The following is a 21,340-nucleotide window of genomic DNA, read 5'->3' on the forward strand; positions in this document are numbered from 1 at the left end:
GTTGCTACAAATATAATCAATGAATAAGTAGCAATCGACATGTCATTCACAAATAAACGCACTTTGTCAAAGAAAATAGATCTGTTTCAATGTGATTTATTTACTTTGGGATGCTTTTATCAAGAACTGAGATTTAGATTTTATGTCCTCAGGATTTCCCAAAGTATGGCACAACCAATCAATTGCTTTTGAAGTGTAGCCATTGTTCTTATGCTCTTCTCAAGGGCAATTTGGGATGAGTAATAAATAATGGCCCAGCCAGTGACGCCTGCATCCCATGAATGAATAAAAAATAATACAGCAACCAATTTATTCACAGCAAGCTCCCAGTGTGAATGGTTCCGCCACTGCCCCCCCAAAGATCCCGGGACTTTGCAGATCCTTAATAATTGTACATCAAATTATGCTAAATGCATTCCTTTTTTCAAAATAGTTGGTTCTAGCTCAAGGACCATTAATCACCTATAACCAGCCTGATAATGAGGCTGAAAAGGCAAGAAGACATGGAATGATAAAGGACGAGGCTGAAATGCCCAATTTTTTTACAGTGCATGTATCTAACCTGTCCCATCAGGAAAATCTTCATTTACTGAATCTCTTGAGGAGATGCATGGAGAGACAAAAAGTGTCCCTTTAAATATCATAGCATATTATTAATGGGATTTGCTCCCTGGGTCACCGGCAGCTAATCCAAATTCTACCTCCACATGTGAAATACCAGGAATACGGAGAACAATTTTGTCTATTTTTCAATTTTCTTTGCTGACACTTTATATTCTCATATGAGATGGAAAGCACTGCTCCTTGAGGCAATTATTGAGAGAAACTTGAATCAGATATCATCTTAAAGGCTTCACTCCTGCTGTCAACATGTAGCTGAATTGTTAAGAGTGCTATAATAATGCTACTTTTGAGTAACTGTATCTAATTCGTGCATTAGTGACAGAAAATTGGCAGAGTAACTCCAGAATGTAGTTCGGACTTTATATTGGTGGAGAACAGTTGGGAATCCTGAGCAAGAGTGCTTCATACCTCTCTGACTCGACAATGCAGGAGAGTCAGTTTTCCTCTGGCTAACACCCTACATCAAATTCGGAAGTGCGAAGCAGAGGAAGTAAAGGCTCATGTCCCATCTGCACTTGATGCTCATTTTCTGGGGCACTCAGCGTAGACTGAAACCTCCAACCTTTTAATGACACTAATGGGACACCAAAACCATTCCTGGATCTCAAAGAACAACAACTTATAGTTATATAAAAAGTGACCCCTCAGTGTGGTAGTCACCCAGAGAAAGATGGGGTACTAGATGGTGAGGCTGGCCCTTTCAACTTGGGTGTGCGGGTTCATAAAAGAAGGCTGATGGCAATCTCGTCAGACCTTCCACAAGATAGGTTTCACTTTTATTTAGCGTAGCAAGACAGAATAATGGGGAGGAGGTTATCTGTCTGCTGGTTGGCTTTGAAGGTGAAGGTCAGGATGAGGACATGAGCTGAATCCTGGAATTCATCTGGTTTCAGCAGTGGCCCTGAATACTGTATAAATTTACCAGTTGGCAGCGTAGCTCTGCCTACACCACATGGACTGCAGTTCATAAAGGCAGCTCAACACCACCTTCCCAAGGGCAGTTAGGAATGGGCAATAAATGCTGGCGATGCCCACACCTTGTGAAAGAATACATTTTTAAAAATGTGTAGACATGCAAAGGAGAGGTCTTTCCAAACTGTATGAGCTGCATTCATAGACAGGTATAGTCTACTGCATTCATTGCTCCCAATGTGGTCTCCTCTACATTGGAGAGACCAAATGTAAACTGGGCGACCGCTTTGCAGAACACCTGCGGTCTGTCCGCAAGAATGACCCAAACCTCCCTATCGCTTGCCATTTTAACACTCCACCCTGCTCCCTTGCCCACATGTCTGTCCTTGGCTCACTGCATTGTTCCAGTGAAGCCCAACGCAAACTGAAGGAACAACACCTCATCTTCCGAATAGGCACTTTACAGCCTTCCGGACTGAATATTGAATTCAACAACTTTAGGTCTTGGGCTCCCCCCTCCATCCCCACCCCCTTTCTGTTTCCCCCTTCCTTTTGTTTTTTTCCAATAAATTATATAGATTTTTCTTTTCCCACCCATTTCCATTATTTTTAAATCTTTTATGCTCTCCCCACCCCCACTAGAGCTATACCTTGAGTGCCCTACCATCCATTCTTAATTAGCACATTCGTTTAGATAATATCACCAACTTTAACACCTATGTGTTCTTTTGTCCTGTTGTTTGTGATATCTTTTGATGATCTGCTTCTATCACTGCTTTTGCCTAAAACCACACCACCCCCCTCCACTTCTCTCTCTCTCTCTCCCCCCCGCCCCCCACCCCCCCCCCCCCCCCCCCCACCCCCAACGCCACACACCTTAAACCAGTTATATTTCAACTCTTTCTTGGACTCGAACTTAAGTTCTGTCGAAGGGTCATGAGGACTCGAAACGTCAACTCTTTTCTTCTCCGCCAATGCTGCCAGACCTGCTGAGTTTTTCCAGGTAATTCTGTTTTTGTATTATATACATAGTGGTGGCTTCAAATCAAATCAGTACTCTCCCTGGCCTCCATAATCTCAAGCCTATCCAAAACTCTGCTGCCCATATCCTAACTCACACCAAACCTGTTCACCGATCATCACATGTTCACTGACCTACACTGGCTCCCAGTTTGGCAACAAATTGATTTTAAAATTCTCATCCTGATCTTCAAATCCCTCCATGCCCTTGCTCCTCCTTATCTCTATAACCTACTCCAGCCCTACAACCCTCTGAAATAACTGCCCTCCCCTTACTCTGGCCTTTTGCATATCTCCGATCTCCCTTGCCTCACCATTAGAGATCATAATTTCTGTTGTCTTGGCCCCAGGCTTGGGAATTTTCACCCAAAACCTCTTCACCTTTCCTCCTTTAAGCCATTTCTTAAAACCTAAATCTTTGATGAGACTTTCAGTCAGCTGTCCTAGCATCTCATTGTGTGGCTTGGTGTCAAATTTTATTGAATAACATTTGTGAAGTGGCCAGGGACGTTTCACTGTGTCAAAGGCATTATATAAATGTAAGTTGTTGTTGTAGATCTAATGATCTGAGATGAAACAGCTACTAAACAGAGTAAGCTATTACCGTATGAGGTTTTGTGGGGTGCTTGTTCTGCTAACTCTTAATGTGTGAGTTTCCTGTGCCTGGTATTAGCCCTGGAATAAACATAGCAGGTTCGCCAGAACCAGCTACAAGGATAGAATAAAACACGGGCCTCCCCAACACTCAGCCTAACCAAATTTGTCAAGATTAGGGGGGTTGCTGCTCATTGTATAATACTGGTTGTACCTTACCTGGCCATCAGGGGGTACCAGACCCACTACATGTAATATAAGCACAGTTTAAGTGCACAATAGCCTGGCAATATCTGATCATCTACCACAGACAGCAAAACTAGTATATTACAGGCAAAAAGGTTAATGTGCTTTTAAATGGTTGGACTTGGCCTTTATTTCTGAAATAATTTTCACTGGAGTTGTTTTTTCACTCTTGGTTAGCATTCCCTGCACCATGACTCAGCAATTTAAGATGCTTAAACCCAATTGCATCCCACAGCACCATCTACTGACAAGACTTATAAGCATCACTCTAAGTATTTATTCACTGAACATGCACAACAGTCTTAATATTAAATTATTGTTGCCTTGTTCACATTTCCCACAAATGTAGTTATCTAACCCCTGTAACAAAATGGTCCAAGATGCAGTCAAAGCGAGGAGACTGGGATGATCAATCACATTGATCGATAATTTAAGTGAGATTTCTACTGACACAAATTGATAGATGCTGGTGGATGGTCCAGAAGGGTAACCATTCAGGCATGCTCTGAATGTAACTAAACTGCAGCACATGTGACTCTGTGGTAACCTTAGTGTCTACATTAATATTTGTCTTTATCTGAAACCAAATACATGCGGGACATTTTGATAATGTGGCCCCGATTTTAATCCAGTCCGCCTATGGGAACAGGGAGGTTGTGCAGTTAAAATTGCAAACGCAGGTTTACTGCCCCAGATACCCTCTGACCACTATCGGAATGCAGGAGTTGACTCAGGTCACAACCACAGCTGTGGGGAAAATGATGGCTGCTTACGGATAAAGTCAATTTGCACCCGTGCTGATGTGACTCCTTGAAAGTCCTCACCCATTTTCTCACCAGTCTCTCCCTCCCCGAGTCAGAGTGCAGGCTGGAGTCCATCAGCTTCCACCAAAACTGCAAAGGCCGTGGCAATGGACTCATGTGGTAAGAACCCGGCTGTGGTGGCACTGAACGTTGTCATGTTTTCCAAAGTAACTGCTGAAGCCCTGGGAAACCACCCTGGAAGGCTTAGGGACTTATTGCCTGTCACTGAGGGATAAATGCCCTGCTGCATGGGAGAGGTGGTGGCATAGTGGTATTGTCACTGGACTAGTATTCCAGAGACCTAGGATAACCCTCTAGCGACCTGGGTTCAAATCCAATTCAATAAAAAATCTGGAATTGTAAGTCTAATGATGATCATGAAACCATTGTCGATTGTTGTAAAAATATATCTGGTTCATTAATGTCCTTTAGAGAAGGAAATCTGCCGTCCTTACCCTGGTCTGGCCTACATGTGACTCCAGACCCACAGCAATTGGTCTAAATGCCCTCTGAAATGAGCTAGCAAGCCATTCAGCTGTATCAAATCGCTACCAAGTCTCAAAAAAGGAATGAAACTGAACAGACCACCAAGCATTGATCTAGGCACTGGAAACAACAACGGCAATCTCAGCCCTGTCCATCCTGCAAAGTCCTCCTTACTAACATCCAAGGACTTGTGCCAAAATTGGGAGATCTATCTCACAGACTAGTCAAGCAACAGCCTGAACATAGTCATCCTCACAGAATCATATCTTGTTGATATTGTCCCAGGCCCCACCATCACCATCCCTGGGTATGTTTTGTCCCACCAGCAGGACAGACCCAGCACAGTGGTATACAGTCGGAAGGGAGTTGCTCTGGGAGTCCTCAACATTGACTCCAGACCCCATGATGCCCCATGGCATCAGGTCAAACATGGACAAGGAAACCTCCTGCTGATTACCACAAACCACCCCCTCGCTCAGCTGCTGAATCAGTGCTCCTCCATGTTGAACACCACTTGGAGGAAGCACTGAGGATGGAAAGGGTGCAGAATGTACTCTGGGTGGGGGACTTCAATGTCCATCACCAAGAGTGGCTCAGTTGCACCACTGCTGACCGAGCTGGCCATGTTCTAAAGGACATAGCTGCTAGACTGGATCTGTGGCAGGTGGTGAGGGAACCAACAAGAGGGGAAAACATATTTGACCTCATCCTCACCAACCTGCCTGCCACAGATGCATCTGTCCATGACGGTATCAGTAGAAGTGACCACCGCACAGTCATTGTGGAGACAAAGTCTAGCCTTCATATTGAGGATACCCTCCAACGTGTTGTGTGGCACTGCCACCATGCTAAATAGGATAGATTTTGAACAGATCTAGCAACTCAAGACTGGGGATCCGTGAGGCACTGTGGGCCATCAGCAGCAGCAGAATTGTACTCGAAACAATCAGTAACCTTATGGCCAGCGTATCCCCCACTCAACCATTACCATCAAGCCAGGAGATCAACCCTGGTTCAATGAAGAGTGCAGGAAGTCATGCCAAGAGCAGCACCAGGCATACCGACTGTCAACCTGGTGAAGCTATAACACAGGGCTACTTGTCTGCCAAGCAGCATAAGCAGTAAGTGATAGACAGAGCTAAGTGATCCCACAACTAACAGATCAGGTCTAAGCTCTGCAGTCCTGCCACATCCAGTCGTGAATGGTGGTGGACAATTAAACAACTCACTGGAGGAGGAGGAGGCTCCACATATATCCCTATCCTCAATGATGGGGGAGCCCAGTATAGCAGTGTAAAAGATAAGGCTGAAGCATTTGCTACAATTTCAGCCAGAAATACCAAGGGGATGATTCATCTCGGCCTCCTCCGGAGGTCCCCAGCATCACAGATGCCAGTCTTCAGCCAATTCGATTCACTCCACGTGATATCAAAAATGGCTGAAGCCATTGGATACTGCAAAGGCTATGGGCCCTGACAATATTCCAGCAATAGTACTGAAGACTTGTGCTCCAGAACTTGCTGCACCCCTAGCCAAGCTGTTCCAGTACAGCTGCAACACTGGCATCTACCCGGCTATGTGGAAAATTGCCCAGGTATGTCCTGTACTCAAAAAAGCAGGACAGATGCAACCTGGCCAATTACCGCCCCATCAGCCTACTCTCCATCATCAGTAAAGTAATGGAAGGGGTCATCAACAGTGCTATCAAGTGGCACTTGCTTAGTAGTAACCTGCTCACTGATGCCCAGCTTGGGTTCCGCCAGGGCCACTCAGCTACTGACCTCATTACAGCCTTGATTCAAACATGGATAAAAGAGCTGAACTCCAGATGTGAGATGAGAGTGACTGCCCTTGACATCAAGGCAGCATTTGCCCGAGTGTGGCATCAAGGTGTCCTGGCAAAACTGGAGTCAATGGGAATCAGGGGAAAACTCTCCACTGGTTGGAGTCATACCTAGCACAAAGGAAGATAGTTGTGGTTGTTGGAGGTCAGTCATCTCAGATCCAGGACATCACTGCAGGATTCCTCAGGTTAGTGTCCTCAGCCCAACCATCTTCAGCTGCTTCATCAATGACCTTCCTTCCACCATAAGGTCAGAAGTGGGGATGTTCACTGATGATTGCACAATGTTCAGCACCATTTGCGACTTCTCAGACACTGAAGCAGTCCATATCTAAATACTGCAAGACCTGGACAATATCGAGGCTTGAGCTGACAAGTGGCAAGTAACATTCATGCCACACAAGTGCCAGGCAATGACCATTTCCAACTGGAGAGAATCCAGCCATCGCCCCTTGATGTTCAATGGCATTACCATCACTGAATCCCCAAATATCAACAGCCTGGGGGTTACCATTGACCAGAAACGGAACTGGGCTAGCCATATAAATACAAGAGCAGTTCACAGGCTAGGAATCCTGTGGTGAGTAACTCACCTCCTGACCCCCCAAAGTCTGTCCACCATCTACAAGGCACAAGTCAGGAGTGTGATGGAATACTCCCCACTTGCCTGGATGAGTGCAGCTCCCACAGCACTCAAGAAGCTTGACACTGTCCAGGACAAAGTAGCCTGCTTGATTGGCACCATATCTACAAACGTTCACTCCCTCCACCACCGACACAAAGTAGCAGCAGTGTGTACCATCTACAAGATGCACTGCAGGAATTCACCAAGGCTCCTTAGACAGCACCTTCCAAACCACAACCACTACCATCCAGAAGGACAAGGGCAGCAGATAGATGGGATCACCACCACCTGGAAGTTCCCCTCCAAGTCACTCACCATCCTGAATTGGAAATATATCACCATTCCTTCACTGTCACTGGTCAAAATCCTGGAACTTCCTTCATAACAGCACTGTAGGTGTTCCTACATCACATGGACTGCAGCGGTTCAAGAAGGCAGCTCACCACCACTTTCTCAAGGGCAACTAGGGATGGGCAATAAATGCTGGCCCAGCCAGCGAAGTCCACATCCCATGAATGAATAAAAATAAAGATGGTGAAATTTGAGTCCAGTAAAAATCAGTGATTGAGAGAAGTCTGAGGATGACCATGAAATCATTGCTGTTAAAATCCATTTGGTTCACTAAATCTGCCATCCTTACCTGGTCTGGCCTAAATGTGACTCCAGGCCCTTATTAGTGTGATTGACTCTTAAATGCCCTCTGAACAAGGGCTATTAGGGATGGGCAATAAATGCTGGCCTAGACAGTGGCATCCACATTCCATGAATGAATAAATAAAATTGAGAAATGCATCTTCAGCAACATTTTGGGCCTTCACACCAAACTCACACAAATCTCGTGGAGCATAAACTTAATGAGATTAGGTAAACTTGGAGTAATAAAACTTTAGATTAAGCCTCAATTAAACATTTTTTTGATATGGAACATAATGTAAAACACTTTGTTGTTGAGTTTGACTTAGGTTTAGGAACATAGGATGAGTAGGCCATTCGGCCCCTTGCATTTGCTCTGGCATTTAACTAGGCCATGGCTGACCTTTTACCTCAATGCCATCTTCCCGCATTATCCCTTGATGTTATTAGTATCTAAAAATCAATTGACCTCTGCTTTGAACGTACTCAGTTGCCGGGATTTTCCGGCTCCATTGGGGGCAGGACCCGTTGCAGGCGAGGCAGCGCCCCAGCCAGAAGTTCATTGACTTGCGGTGGGACAGGAAGATCCTGGCAGTGGGTGAGTGCGGAAAACCCTGCCCAATGGCTGAGCCTCTGGGGTAGAGAATCCCAAAGGTGCACCACCCTCTGACTGAAATTATTCCTCCTCATCTTGCTCTTAAATGGCCTGCCTCTTATTCTGAGACTGTGTCCCCTGGCTTTAGGCATCCCCCCAACCAGGGGAAATATCCTTCCTTCACTTCAATGAGATCATCTTTCATTCTTCTAAACTCTAGAGAACACAGGCCTAGTCTCTTCAACCTTCTAGGACAATCTCGCCACCCTGATGAACTTTGTTGCACTCTCTCTATGGCCAGTGTATCTTTCCTTAGTTAAGGAGGACAAAACTGTACACAATATTCCGGTGTGGTCTCGCCAAGGCTCTATACAATTGCAGAGCCTTATTTATATTTATTAGAGTACAAATCAAACTTAAAATAATAACACTTTGAAATTTCTCCAGCTGAGTTTTAATATTAATTAGCAAACCAGGTTTGGCACTTGATTGCAAGTTGCCAAGTCAATATCTTCAAGGAAGCTAAAAATAGGTTTATGCAAAATTTGAACCTATAGAAATATGCAAATTTCTACAATTACGCTAAGCAACATTAGTCACAAACCTATATTTTAGACCCTTTACAAGGATATAAGTTTTGGTTAACAAAATAGATCTTACCAAGTACGTTATTTTTCCACAGTCAAAAATCTATTCAAGGCAAAGAAACCGATTAGGCTTCATTTAGTGTGGAGTTTATGATTGCTCACAGGTTGACTATACTGACAACACAGGACAAGATTAAACATCTCATGGTCACATTCATAATATGCAGCCAAGAACACAACAAAGATCTTGATGAGGGGTATAAACGAGCTGTGTGGAGTTGGAGGTCAAGCTGAGAAGCTTTCCAGAAAAGAGGAGAACAGCTATGGCCTGTAAAATTAGAATTTGGTGTTCAGTATTGGTGCTGTGGTCTGTGGAAGATAGAGGAATAGCACAGGGGCCTGGTAAATTTTCTATCTACATTTGTCCTTGAGAATATCGCTTCCCACAGTTAACCATAGATTAATCAATAGTTAATCAAAAGGAGGAGAGCTCAGTGCTAAAAACCGTGTTACACAAAACAGTCATCACTCTAAATAGATTTCCAGTAAAGGAATCCCTTGCCTGAGCCCAGTGGTCACTTTAAAATCTGGGTTTCACAGAAAGCTGCACACTAGTAAAAGCAGCTGAATGTAACTTTAAGCACATGCAACATGGTTCCTGCAACCCTTATGTCAATGATAGAGGCAGAATTAAGATTAAAATACAGAATTAGTATTTTTAATACCAGCCCCCTAGGAGTAACAGGTGAACAGGTCAGCAACAAGCTCAGAGCCCAGCACTTAAAGTGGTTTCAGCACAGAGAAAGATAGTAGCTTTTATTGTGGGGTCAAGCCACAACACGATAAAAGGCTTTTCTCCTTCAGGTTTTACAAAAGGAAGACTGTTTCAAGGACCAAAGTTTATGAAGAAGTTTGTCCAACCCGAACAATTTATTAAAAGCTTCAAAATAAAGCTTCACAGCGAAGAGGGGATTACTGTGCAATGTGCACTCCACATCTCTTGAGTAAACCAGAGCTTTGTGCACAGATTATGCCACGTGACCCAAGCTGTACTTCACTGGAATTAATTCTTTGAATGTTCCTAGACTCTTTAGAGACTGAACTCAGACTAAAAGCCAGTGGTTTGGAATTAACTTGTTTGGAAACAATCACAGTTTTGAGCAGCAGCTTAAGCCCACTTTACAATGAATGCTGCAGCCATGGATATCCAGGACTCCAACAGGTTAATACAGAAGGACATGTTCCTAGTATGGAATGGGTAATTATCCTGGAAAAGAACAATATTCAACATCTATAAATTGGGGGAAATTTCTGCAAATTTATTTTTAAATTCAAGACAAATTGATTTTTCATAATTGAATATCAATCTTCCCAAAACAAACAAATCAACTGATCCAAAAGATCAACATTGCCATTTGAAATGCAGAACAGGAATCAATCAAAAGCATTAAAATTCCCCTTTAGTAAGCAAAGGACCAATTTTGCAAAGTCACCACTAGCGCTCGCTATATAAAACAGAGAGAGGAATGAGCCTGCTTTCTGGCACAATCCAACAGCTGCAAGATGAGTTATAACTGGCAGCCTCTCAGTAGCTCTCCTTTCGGGAAAGGACACTCAGTCTCCGCCAGGACCTTGAGTCGCAATCTGGGCTTCCCAGGCACAGAATTCAGCTCCCAGGACTGGTCAAGATCATCCCTCAAGCAGTGTGGCCTGTCTGCGACTCGAGGGTACAAACCATCAGGAAATGTCGAATTCAGCCTGTCCAACCTCTCTTCTGGAGATCACAAGATGGTGGGAGCGAATGAGAAAGAGTTGATGCAGGGTCTCAATGACAGCTTTGCTGGCTTCATTGACAAGGTCAGGCAGCTGGAGCAACAGAACAAGGGGCTGGAGGCTGAAATCACGGACCTGAGGGAAAGGCAAACTGCCCAGTCTGGCCTTGCAAACATCTATGAACCAGAAATGGCAGAGCTACGAAACCTCATCCAAGAAACTGAAAGACAGAAGATGCAAATTTACTTGGACCGCGATCACCTGGAGGAAGATCTCCAACGTTTGAAGAGAAAATATGAGGAAGAAAGACAAACTGTACATGACACTGAAGCAAGTATCCAGGCCTGTAAGAAAGACAGAGAGAATACAAATTTGATTAAATTAGACCTAGAAAGGAAAGCACAATCTCTCATTGATGAAATCGTGTTCCTGAAGAATAAGCATGAGGAAGAGGTGGCTGATCTGTTCTCTCAGATCCAGGCTTCACAGGTTGGCGTCGAAATGAAAGATTTCATGAAGCCTGATCTGACGGGAGCCCTGAGAGAGATTCGAGCTCAGATGGAGGGATACACCAATGTTAACATGCAGCAAGCAGAGGAATGGTTCACATCCAGAGTGGCCAAACTCAACAATGCAGCAGCAACAAACAGAGAAGCTCTACAGAGCACAAGGCAAGAGATCAGTGAGTACAATCGACAACTACAGTGCAAGAGTCTTGAGCTGGAGACAGTAAGAGGAAGGAAGGAGTCTTTGGAGAAACAGCTGAATGAGATTGAAAACAGAAACCATTCAGAATTAATTCAGTACCAGGTAAGAATTTCTTTCACAGTAATGTGGTCTGATTAAATTTTCCATTTCCATTCCAACATAATCCTTAAACAAATTGTATTTTTCAGGGTGCAGTGCATCAATTAGAAAATGAACTTAAAAATACAAAACAGGAACTGACTCATCACCTCAGGGAATATCAAGATCTGCTGAATGTCAAAATGGCTTTAGATGTGGAGATTGCCTCCTACAGGTAGGGTCACAATTATCTGTGTACTGGTCTTGAATTGTATCTAGCACTGAAGTAGAATATCCAATAGATGTTATAAAATAGCACAAAACATATGCAGCAGAAAAGTGGAGGTTAAAGATTTCTGGAGTTATGAATCAATGCATTTTGGCAATGCTAATTTATAATACTAAGTTCATCTGCCACTTCTAAAAGGCATCGAGTTGCTTAAATATTGTAACAAAATGCTTGGAATAAAATAATGATTTTAACAAGTTCCTGATCCTTAGAGATTCAGATTGATAGATGCTGCAGAGTAGAATTATGTTGAACAACTTTAAGACTTCCTTTTAGTTCTTTCCCAGACCTTCCATAACTAATGGTAAAGTGATGTAACTGATTTTAGATGTCAGTTATTAGTCAATTAAAATGATTGAAATTTCTGAAGAAAGAAAAAAACTCACATTTATGTTGCACCGTTCGCATCTTCAGAACGTCTGAGAGCGCCTCAGAGCGTATGGGATACTCTTGAAGCATAGTCACTGTTGTAGTGGAGGGAAACATGGCAGCTACCCTGTGCTCAGCAAGATCCCACCAGCAGCAATGAGAGAAATGAAGAGAGCATCTGCTTTAGTGATCTTGGCTGAGGGATAAATATTGATCATGATGGGAAATGGTTAAAACTGCAGTATTCTTGAAACATCTGTACAGTTAGTTCTCATTCTTTTTGAACATGTTCAATGTATTACAGTAACACAACAGCAAACAATCAGATCATGGCCATGCATTTGCTCCGACTCATTGATAAGTCTATTTGCATTTGTCCTGGTGCAGTGCTGTGAAGGTGGAGCCATTTTGCAGTGACAGGAGCTTGCAGCAACACATCAGGCTGGCATGAGCAATGATGCCTTCCTTTTTGATAGTTTCATAGGAACAGGAGTAGGTCATTCAGGCCATCGAACCAGTTCTGGCATTCAATTAGTTCATGTTTGATCTATATCTTAACCCCATCTATATGCCTTGGTTCAGTAATCCCTTAATAACTTTGCCTAATAAAAATCTCTTAATCTCAGTTTTGAAACTTTCAGAATCACAGAATTGTTACAGTGCAGAAGGAGGCCATTTAATCCATCATGTCTACACCTGACCCCAAGCCTTGACAGCTTTTTACGGGGACAGAGTTCCAGATCTCCACTACCCTAGTTTCGTTAGTAAAGGAAGCCTCTCTTCTTTTAAATAAACATATTTAGCATCTGAAGATTGGTCTGAAATGCTGATTTTTTGTTCTCCCCAAAGATATTGACAGGCCTGCTATAATCAAGCGACTTTTAATGATAGTTTCTGATTTCCAATAACAGCAGCATTTTGTTTTTTATTGCTAAGATTTTAATTTGTTGTTTTCCAAAGAATAACCATTTTAGCAAAGTGTCCAGTAACATCCCATAAAAAGGCTTCTGTAGTGAAAATGTCAGCTGGCCACAGTCATGTCGGTAAGGACACCACAAATGGTCCAAGCTTTCCTGAGTGAGGAAACAGGGTTGGGAAGGGGAATCAATTGGAGTTCCCCCATCTGATCATCACTCTACTGGAAAGGACTTAGCTGATATGGGGACACTGGGTGAATACAGGGAGAGGCTTGATCTTGATTAGACCACAATTACCATATAACCATAGAACCATAGAAAAGTTACAGCACAGAAGGAAACAACTCTGCCCATCTTGTCCATGCCAGCCCAAGGACACCCAGGTGCCCTTTCTAATCCCATCTTCCTGCACCTGGCCCATAGCCCTGCAGCTTACAGCACTTAAGGTACAAATCCAGGTACTTTTTAGAAGAGTTTAAAGTTTCTGCCTCTATCACCAACTTGGGCAGCGAATTCCAGACACCCACTACCCTCTGCGTAAAAAAGTTCTTCCTCATGTTCCCCCTACACATTCTGCCACTTCTATCTCTATAACTTCCTCCAGCCCCTACAACCCTCCCTATCCCTGTAACCTCCTCCAGCCCCTATAACCCTCCCTGTCTTTGTAACCTCCTCCAGCCCCTACAACCCTCCCTGTCTCTGTAACCTCCTCCAGTCCCTACAACCCTCCTTATCTCTGTAACCTCCTCCAGCCCCTACAACCCTCCCTATCTCTGTAACTTTCTCCAGCCCCTACAACCTTCCCTATCTCTGTAACCTCCTCCAGCCCCTACAACCCTCCCTATCTCTATAACCTCCTCCAGCCCCTGCAACCCTACCTATCTCTATAACCTCCTCCAGCCCCTATAACCTTCCCTGTCTCTGTAACCTCCTCCAGCCCCTACAACCCTCCCTATCTCTGTAACCTCCTCCAGCCCCTACAACCCTCCCTTTCTATGTAATCTCCTTTAGTCTCCACAACCCTCCCTATCTCTATAACCTCCTCCAGCCCCTATAACCCTCCCTATCTCTGTAACCTCCTCCAGCCCCTACAACCCTCCCTTTCTATGTAACCTCCTCCAGTCTCTACAACTCTCCCTATCTCTATAACCTCCTCCAGCCCCTGCAACCCTCCCTATCTCTATAACCTCCTCCAGCCCCTATAACCTTCCCTGTCTCTGTAACCTCCTCCAGCCCCTACAACCCTCCCTATCTCTGTAACCTCCTCCAGCCCTTACAACCCTCCCTTTCTATGTAATCTCCTCTAGTCTCCACAACCCTCCCTATCTCTATAACCTCCTCCAGCCCCTACAACCCTCCCTTTCTATGTAACCTCCTCCAGTCTCTACAACCCTCCCTATCTCTGTCATCTCCCCCAGTCCCTACAACCCTCCCTATCTCTATAACCTCCTCCAGCCCCTACAACCCTCCGAGAACTCTGCACTTCTCCAATTCCAGCCTCTTGAACATCCCCCGATTCCAATCACCATTGGCTGCCGTGCCTTCAGCTGCCTGGGTCCCTAAGCTCTGGAATTCCCTCACTAAACCTCTCCATCTAGGCTCCTACATGAAGATCAGCCAATTACCTGATGTATGAAAGAGTTTCCAATATCTATGGATCCGCATCCTAGTTGAAATCATAAGGCAAGAAAAGAGAAAAAGTTTAAGGAAGGACAAACCTGCACAAGGCCTCAAGTAGTTTCTAATTCCCAACTGCACCAAATGATTTGTCTGCAAACTTGTCTCCACTTCTGTTCCAATAAGCAATGTTTGAAAGACAAATAGAACCCATAATAACAGCACTTTTCTATAAAGGTGTAAAGAGTTCTTAAATGCTGATGATTGGATCTATGCCCTTCTAACAGTGTCAGAGAGTGACTCTCCAATACAAATTGTAGTCTTCTTGCAATGAATCACATCTTAAACACCTCCCCATTTGAGCTTGCTAAAAGGAGCACAGGGAATTTATTGTCTCCTGTAACAACTTTGGGAACATTCCTCACTCAAGGAGTGATTCCAAACCTGGCACTCCAAAACAGGGAGCCTTGCTCACAGGGAATGTATTTTAAAGTTACACATGCATTCCCCACAAGAGTGTGGGATCTAGGAACCACTCAAACGTGTCGGAACATTTTACACAGCAGAGAGAAAGGTGAACAAAGAGAAGCAAAGAGAAGGAGAAAGGAGAAGGGTTTTTAGGAAACAGGGAGGGAGGTGGCGGGAAAAGCTCCAGAGGAAAAGCATGATGACTGAAGAAACAGCAACCAATGGCCAAACTGCAGTATAAGGGCGGGACTAAGCCTTGGAAGGAATTGAAGGCGATGTTAAAGACCTTAAAGTCAATTCACCCACCAAAAACATGTCTGGCAAGGAGGGGGGGGCACAAAAATCTAGCCCTCTTGTTTGCACCCGCCACCATTTACACCTCTGATTCTGTCCATCGAGTTGCGAAATTTTCACTCACCATAAACCTCTATTTTTGGACAAGCTTGGACAAGATGATGAGAATGTAGAGCTTTGTACAGTAGAGGGTACAGCTTTGCAGCCTTCTGATTAGTTGGAGTTATTGGTGGTGGAGCAGCCAATGAGGAGAACATTAGAAAAGTAGACCCTTGAGGTAATGAACAAACAGATTAAGGTCTTGGCAGCAGAGAGGGAAGTGTAGACCAGGAGACAAACAACCCTCTGAAAATGACATAAAGCATCTTTGTTCTCAATTGAATCTCAATTCAGCATCAAACACAAACACACATTGGGTTAGACCTCAGAGTACAAGACGTCAATGGGAATTAAGTCACTTGCACAAATGCCTGACTCGAGCAAGGAAGATTATTTATAGTTTAGTTAAGCTAAAGGAAATTTCAATGCATCCCAATTGCAATGCCAGACAGGCAGTTGAAGAGTTCTGTAACTGTTAAGGAGTCAGTGGGAGCAGAGCTGTTGAAAAATACAATGGACACATAAAATAAGTCAATAATAGCATTATTGTAATGAATGATGGTTCACAATATACAAAGTAAATTGCTAAATGGTTACTGAGACAGAATTATATCATTTGGGAAAAAAATTCTCCTTCATTCAAGTGATGCCTCGACAAATGCTGTGGTTGTTCAACAAATATAAACGTGCAAACGCAGTGTGGGGGTGAAACTGTTCTACACCAGCAACATGAACTGGACTGGGAGTGAATCGGCAACCACACCAGTTCTTATTATCCATGGAGTTCAAAATATATTGCCAAGATTTTTAATTCAGTCCAAGTAAAAGTGACAGTGAGATTGGAAAAGAAGTCTCCAAGAAGAATTTGAACTATTGTCCTGTGCACTTCATTGGAAAGAAGAGCTGGTGTATGGTTGGGGGGGGGGATTAGCTGTCAATTCGCTATGAGCCTGCTGTAGACCAATTTCACCCCATTGCATCTTATGACAATCTTTATCTCAACAGCATCCAATTTAATATATTTATCTAATCTTATTTTGTAAGAGCCGTAGGAATTTGTTGGGAAATAATTTAGTTAACCCCTAAATTAAAGATTTAAGGGAAATTTAAGAGAAATTACTATTTGGAAAATTTGTCTTGGCTTTCAATAATTAAGTGTTTTTGAATTAAATGGCGGCTAAAAGTTTCTTTTCTACATTAACTATTGTTGCCTGTTTCTTGGGATAATCTAAAAGTTGATACTAATTATCTTTTTCTTTATTAAGGAAACTCCTTGAAGGTGAGGAGACAAGATTTGGATCAGGTGCTGAGAACTTCAGTCCTTCACCCCATATGTACAGGGAACCCCAATATATCACACAATCATCTTACACCACAACTAAGACAAAGATCACTCCTGAGTTTAAATATGTAGAAGAGATTTTAAGTGAGACGACAAAGGAAATTGACCTGGCAGATCTGGAAGATGCTTATCTGAGGCTGAAGCCTGGCCAACTCTATGATGAAGAGTTTGAGGGAAAGAAATTGATTAGAGAAGAAAGAGTAGACAAGAGTGAAGGGGTAACATTAGCTTCAGACAAAGATGTGGGAGAAACCACTAATACAATAGAAAGAGTGGGAGGAGATGTAATGGAATCAAAAGAAGCTGAAGAAAAAGCAGCCACTGAAGCAAAAGAGAAGGAAAAAGGTACTGAAGCCAAAGAGGGAGAAGAAGGAGCTGAGGCTGAAGGGGAGGAAGAAACTGCTGAGGGCAAAGAGAGAGAAGAAGATACTGAGGACAAAAAAGAGGAAGAAGGTGCTGAGGTCAAAGAGAGAGAAGAAGATGCTGAGGCTAAAGAGGAGGAAGAAGGTGCTGGGGTCAAAAAGACAGAAGAAGGTGCTGAGGTCAAAGAAGAAGGTGCTGAGTCCAAAGAAGGGGAAGGAGCTTCTGAAGCCAAGGAGGTAAAAGAAGGTACTGAGGACAAAGAGGAGGCCAAAGAAGGAGAAGATGCTGAGGTGAAAGTGGCAGAAGAAGGTATTGAGGACAAAAAGGAGGAAGAAGGTGCTGAAGACAAAAAGGGGGAAGAAGGTGTTGAGGACAAAAAGGGGGAAGAAGGTGTTGAGGAGAAAGAGGGAGAAGGAGATACTGAGGACAAAAAGGGGGAAGAAGGTGTTGAGGACAAAAAGGAGGAAGAAGGTGTTGAGGACAAAAAGGGGGAAGAAGGTGTTGAGGACAAAAAGGGGGAAGAAGGTGTTGAGGACAAAAAGGGGGAAGAAGGCGTTGAGGAGAAAGAGGGAGAAGGAGATACTGAGGACAAAAAGGGGGAAGAAGGTGTTGAGGACAAAAAGGAGGAAGAAGGTGCTGAGGAGAAAGAGGGAGAAGGAGATACTGAGGACAAAAAGGGGGAAGAAGGTGTTGAGGACAAAAAGGAGGAAGAAGGTGTTGAGGACAAAAAGGGGGAAGAAGGTGTTGAGGACAAAAAGGGGGAAGAAGGTGTTGAGGACAAAAAGGGGGAAGAAGGTGCTGAGGAGAAAGAGGGAGAAGGAGATACTGAGGACAAAAAGGAGGAAGTTGTTGAGGTAAAAGAAAAGACCAGAGAAGGAGAAGCTCTTGAAGCAAAAGCAGAAGCTATGAAAGGAGAAACTGGTAAAGCCAAAGAGGAGGTCATAGAGAAACAAGCCATTGAGACAAAACCAGATGCAACAGCAGGAAAAACTGATGAGACAAAGGAGGAGGCTGTAGATGAAAAGGCAAAAGGGGAATCAGAAGGTGCTGAAGAAGGTCAGGCTGAATCGGGAAACTTAACAGTCAAGGAAACTGTCAGAGATCAAAGGAAAGAATCAGGACCTGAGGAGCCAACAAGAACAAGTCAGGATAAATCAGAATCTGCTGCTGAAGAAAAACCAGAAGAGAGTAAAGATAGAAAGTGTCTGGATAAACCAAAAGAAGAATCACCCGAAGTGAAAGAAACGGCCACAGTTGAAACAGAAGCTGATCCTAAGGGGCAGACCAAGGTCAAAGAAACATCAAAAGTAAATGAAAAGGAAAACAAGAAAGATGAGAAAAAGGAAAGCAAAGATAAGAAGTGAAATTCTTTGAGATAAAGATATTTTAAAAGCTTCTGTGAACGAAGGAAAAGATTAAACCAATCAACCGCTCCACTGATCAAAAAATCTCTGAGGTTTTTACAAATGGCGTGATCATAAAATTGAATGAAATAAGTTGAAACTTAAGAAAAATTCAAACAGACCTGCTCCAAATAATGTTGCAAGTCTGGTGTAGTGAAGGTGACACGAGAAAACAGGACACAACACCACGGCACTGTGAAAAACAAAGAGAAATTAGCAAAGCGCTTGCTCACATAAGATAAGCCAGTGACAAAGTGATAAATTAATGAGGAAGTTTAATAGTCCCAAACTGACAAGCTTTAGCAGGATGACTGTGCGCCCTGTCATCGGCATGGCAACAAAGCCAGGCCTTCAAAATGAACTGAACCTGTGCCGGAGTGAGTGGTGGACAGCCAATCCACTGCGCCGGTTGGCCGAGTGTGTTAAAATCTGTCCTCACTTAGCTAAATGTATGGTAATACCAGAAACTAACTGGTTATTCAGGTTACTGAATAGATTGTATAGTAATAGTGTTACAGATACAATGCCAATCAACTAGCAAAAACTAATTTCTCATTTATAATTAAATGCACTGTGAAAAGAAAATCTGTCCGTTGCCAATTATTTTAGATTGTTCCATCCTCCTTATTCTAAAAACTTTGAAATACAGAATTGTACCACACGAAAAGCTGCTCCTACTGTTCTTCACTCCTCTCCTGAAAGCATTCACTATAGCCACGGTGTGATTCTAATGACATTGGAAATCCTCTAGCACCACACTCAAGCGATTATTCTTCTTGGTTGGTGGGGTGCATAAGCACAAGGGTCATCACAGCCCAGCCCATATTTATTCTTACCCAACACTTTCCAACAAACTTTTCCCAACTTTAATCCAGAGACATAAAGGATAATCGAGTGAACTAAATGGATCTGCTTATTGATACTTTAATTGTGAATTGTTCCACTCCTCCATCAGCACCCTGACTCTCTTTGACCTGAATGCATAGTTCTCTATTTTGGATTATATTGAACACAGACTATTAATATACTTTCCAGTTGTTCAATAAAATCTAAAGCTTTGTTGGACAACTTCTGCTCCAAGAAATTTCCAAAACATACTGTAAGTAACAATTGCTGTGTTATTTCTATTATCCTATCCAGCATATATGGAAGTCTCCTATTTCTCTTCCCCATAGATAGTTCAGAATAAATGTCCTCAGATCTGCTCCCACTCCATTGGTGTGACATTGCCAACAGTGTGGAGAAAACCTATTTTCACAGAAACAACATTCTGTCACACATGGCTAACTAATAGAAGCCAGAGTTGGGTTAAGGGGGGCATTTTCAGGATGGCAACCTGTAGCTAGTGGAGTGCCACAGGGATCGGTGCTGGGGCCACAATTATTTACAAAATATATTAATCACATGGATGAGGGAAGTGAATGTACTATCGCCAAGTTTGCAGATGACACAAAAGTAGGTGGGAAGGCAAGTGTGAGGATGACACAGAGTCTACAGGGGGATAGAGACTGGTTAAGTGAGTGGGCAAAAACTTGGCAGATGGAATATAATGTGGGAAAATGTGAGGTTATGCACTTTAGCAGGAAGAATAGAGGAGCTGATTATTATTTAAATGGGGAAAGACTGCAGAAAGCTACAGCACAGAGGGATTTGGGAGTCCCTGTGCATGAATCCCAAAAAGCTAAAATACAAGTTCAGCAGGTAATAGGGAAGGCAAATGGAATGTTGGCCTTTACTTTAAAGGGAATGGGGTATAAAAATAGGGAAATCTTGCCGAAATTATACAAGGCACTAGTTTGACCACACCTAGAATACTGTGAACAATTTTGGTCCCCTTATCTAAGGAGAGATATACTGGCATTGGGGGCAGTCCAGAGAATGTTCACTAGGTTGATCCCGGGTATGGAGGGATTTTGTTATGAGGAGAGCTCGAGTAGGTTGGGCCTGTACTCATTGGAGTTTAGAAGAATGAGAGGTGACCTTATTGAAACATATAGGGCTGAATTTTCTGGTTAGGAGGGGGGCGGAGCAGGAGTAGGCGGGCGTGGACCTGATCGCCGCCCACGATTGGGTCCGCGCTGCCATTTTTATTGGGTGGGCTAATTAAGGCCGGCCCAGCGTACTTCACAACTCCCATGCATAGCAGGAGTGGGTGGGCGGTGGCAGGCTCGCTCAGCCCATCTGGTCCATTGGTGACCTGGTGACCTATATAAAGGAAGGCTTGGCAGCCTCAGAAAGGCTGCTCGCAATGGAGGGCTCTGCAGAGGGGCAAAGGAGGTTATGCAAGTCCGGAGGGTAGGCTATTGGGGCAGGCCAGGCTGGAGGGTAGGCCATTGGGATAGGCCAGGCTGGAGGGTAGGCTATTGGGATAGGCCAGGCTGGAGGGTAGGCTGGGGAACCAGTGTGCCCCTTGTTTTTCTGATGACTGCCTTGCTGCCCTCCTTGAGGAGGTGGCAGCACAGCAGGAGGTGCTGGTTACCCAGGATGGGAGGAGTTGTTCCCCCCCACCACCACCAACGCACCCCCCCCCCCCGCTTCCCCCACATGACGAAACGTGCCTGGGAGGAGGTGGTGAGCTCCTGCGACATGGTGCGGTGCACCTGGATCCAGTGTCTTTAGCGCTTCAATGACTTGTTGTGCTCTAGAAGGGTG

General features: G+C 43.8%; 1 protein-coding gene across 1 annotated transcript; it reads left to right on the top strand.

Moving 5' to 3' along the window:
* The first annotated feature begins 10,531 nt into the window (after positions 1-10,531).
* Positions 10,532-18,649, top strand: LOC121270780 (neurofilament medium polypeptide-like). Its single transcript, XM_041176221.1, has 4 exons — positions 10,532-11,551; positions 11,638-11,762; positions 16,846-17,088; positions 17,194-18,649. The coding sequence occupies exons 1-4, from the start codon at positions 10,532-10,534 to the stop codon at positions 18,647-18,649; spliced, it is 2,844 nt and encodes a 947-aa protein (XP_041032155.1).
* Positions 18,650-21,340: the final 2,691 nt, after the last annotated feature.

The sequence above is a fragment of the Carcharodon carcharias genome, chromosome 28 (assembly GCF_017639515.1).
Source record: "Carcharodon carcharias isolate sCarCar2 chromosome 28, sCarCar2.pri, whole genome shotgun sequence".
NCBI classification, from domain to species: Eukaryota; Metazoa; Chordata; class Chondrichthyes; order Lamniformes; family Lamnidae; genus Carcharodon; species Carcharodon carcharias.

What these genes read in the sequence shown, in the direction of transcription:
- LOC121270780 (XM_041176221.1), top strand. Translation starts at nt 10,532, where the DNA reads ATGAGTTATAACTGGCAGCCTCTCAGTAGCTCTCCTTTCGGGAAAGGA. An exon ending in GTGGAGATTGCCTCCTACAG is followed by an intron (nt 11,763 to 16,845) that starts GTAGGGTCACAA and finishes TTCTTTATTAAG; the next exon opens with GAAACTCCTTGAAGGTGAGG. An exon ending in GGCCAACTCTATGATGAAGA is followed by an intron (nt 17,089 to 17,193) that starts GTTTGAGGGAAA and finishes TACAATAGAAAG; the next exon opens with AGTGGGAGGAGATGTAATGG.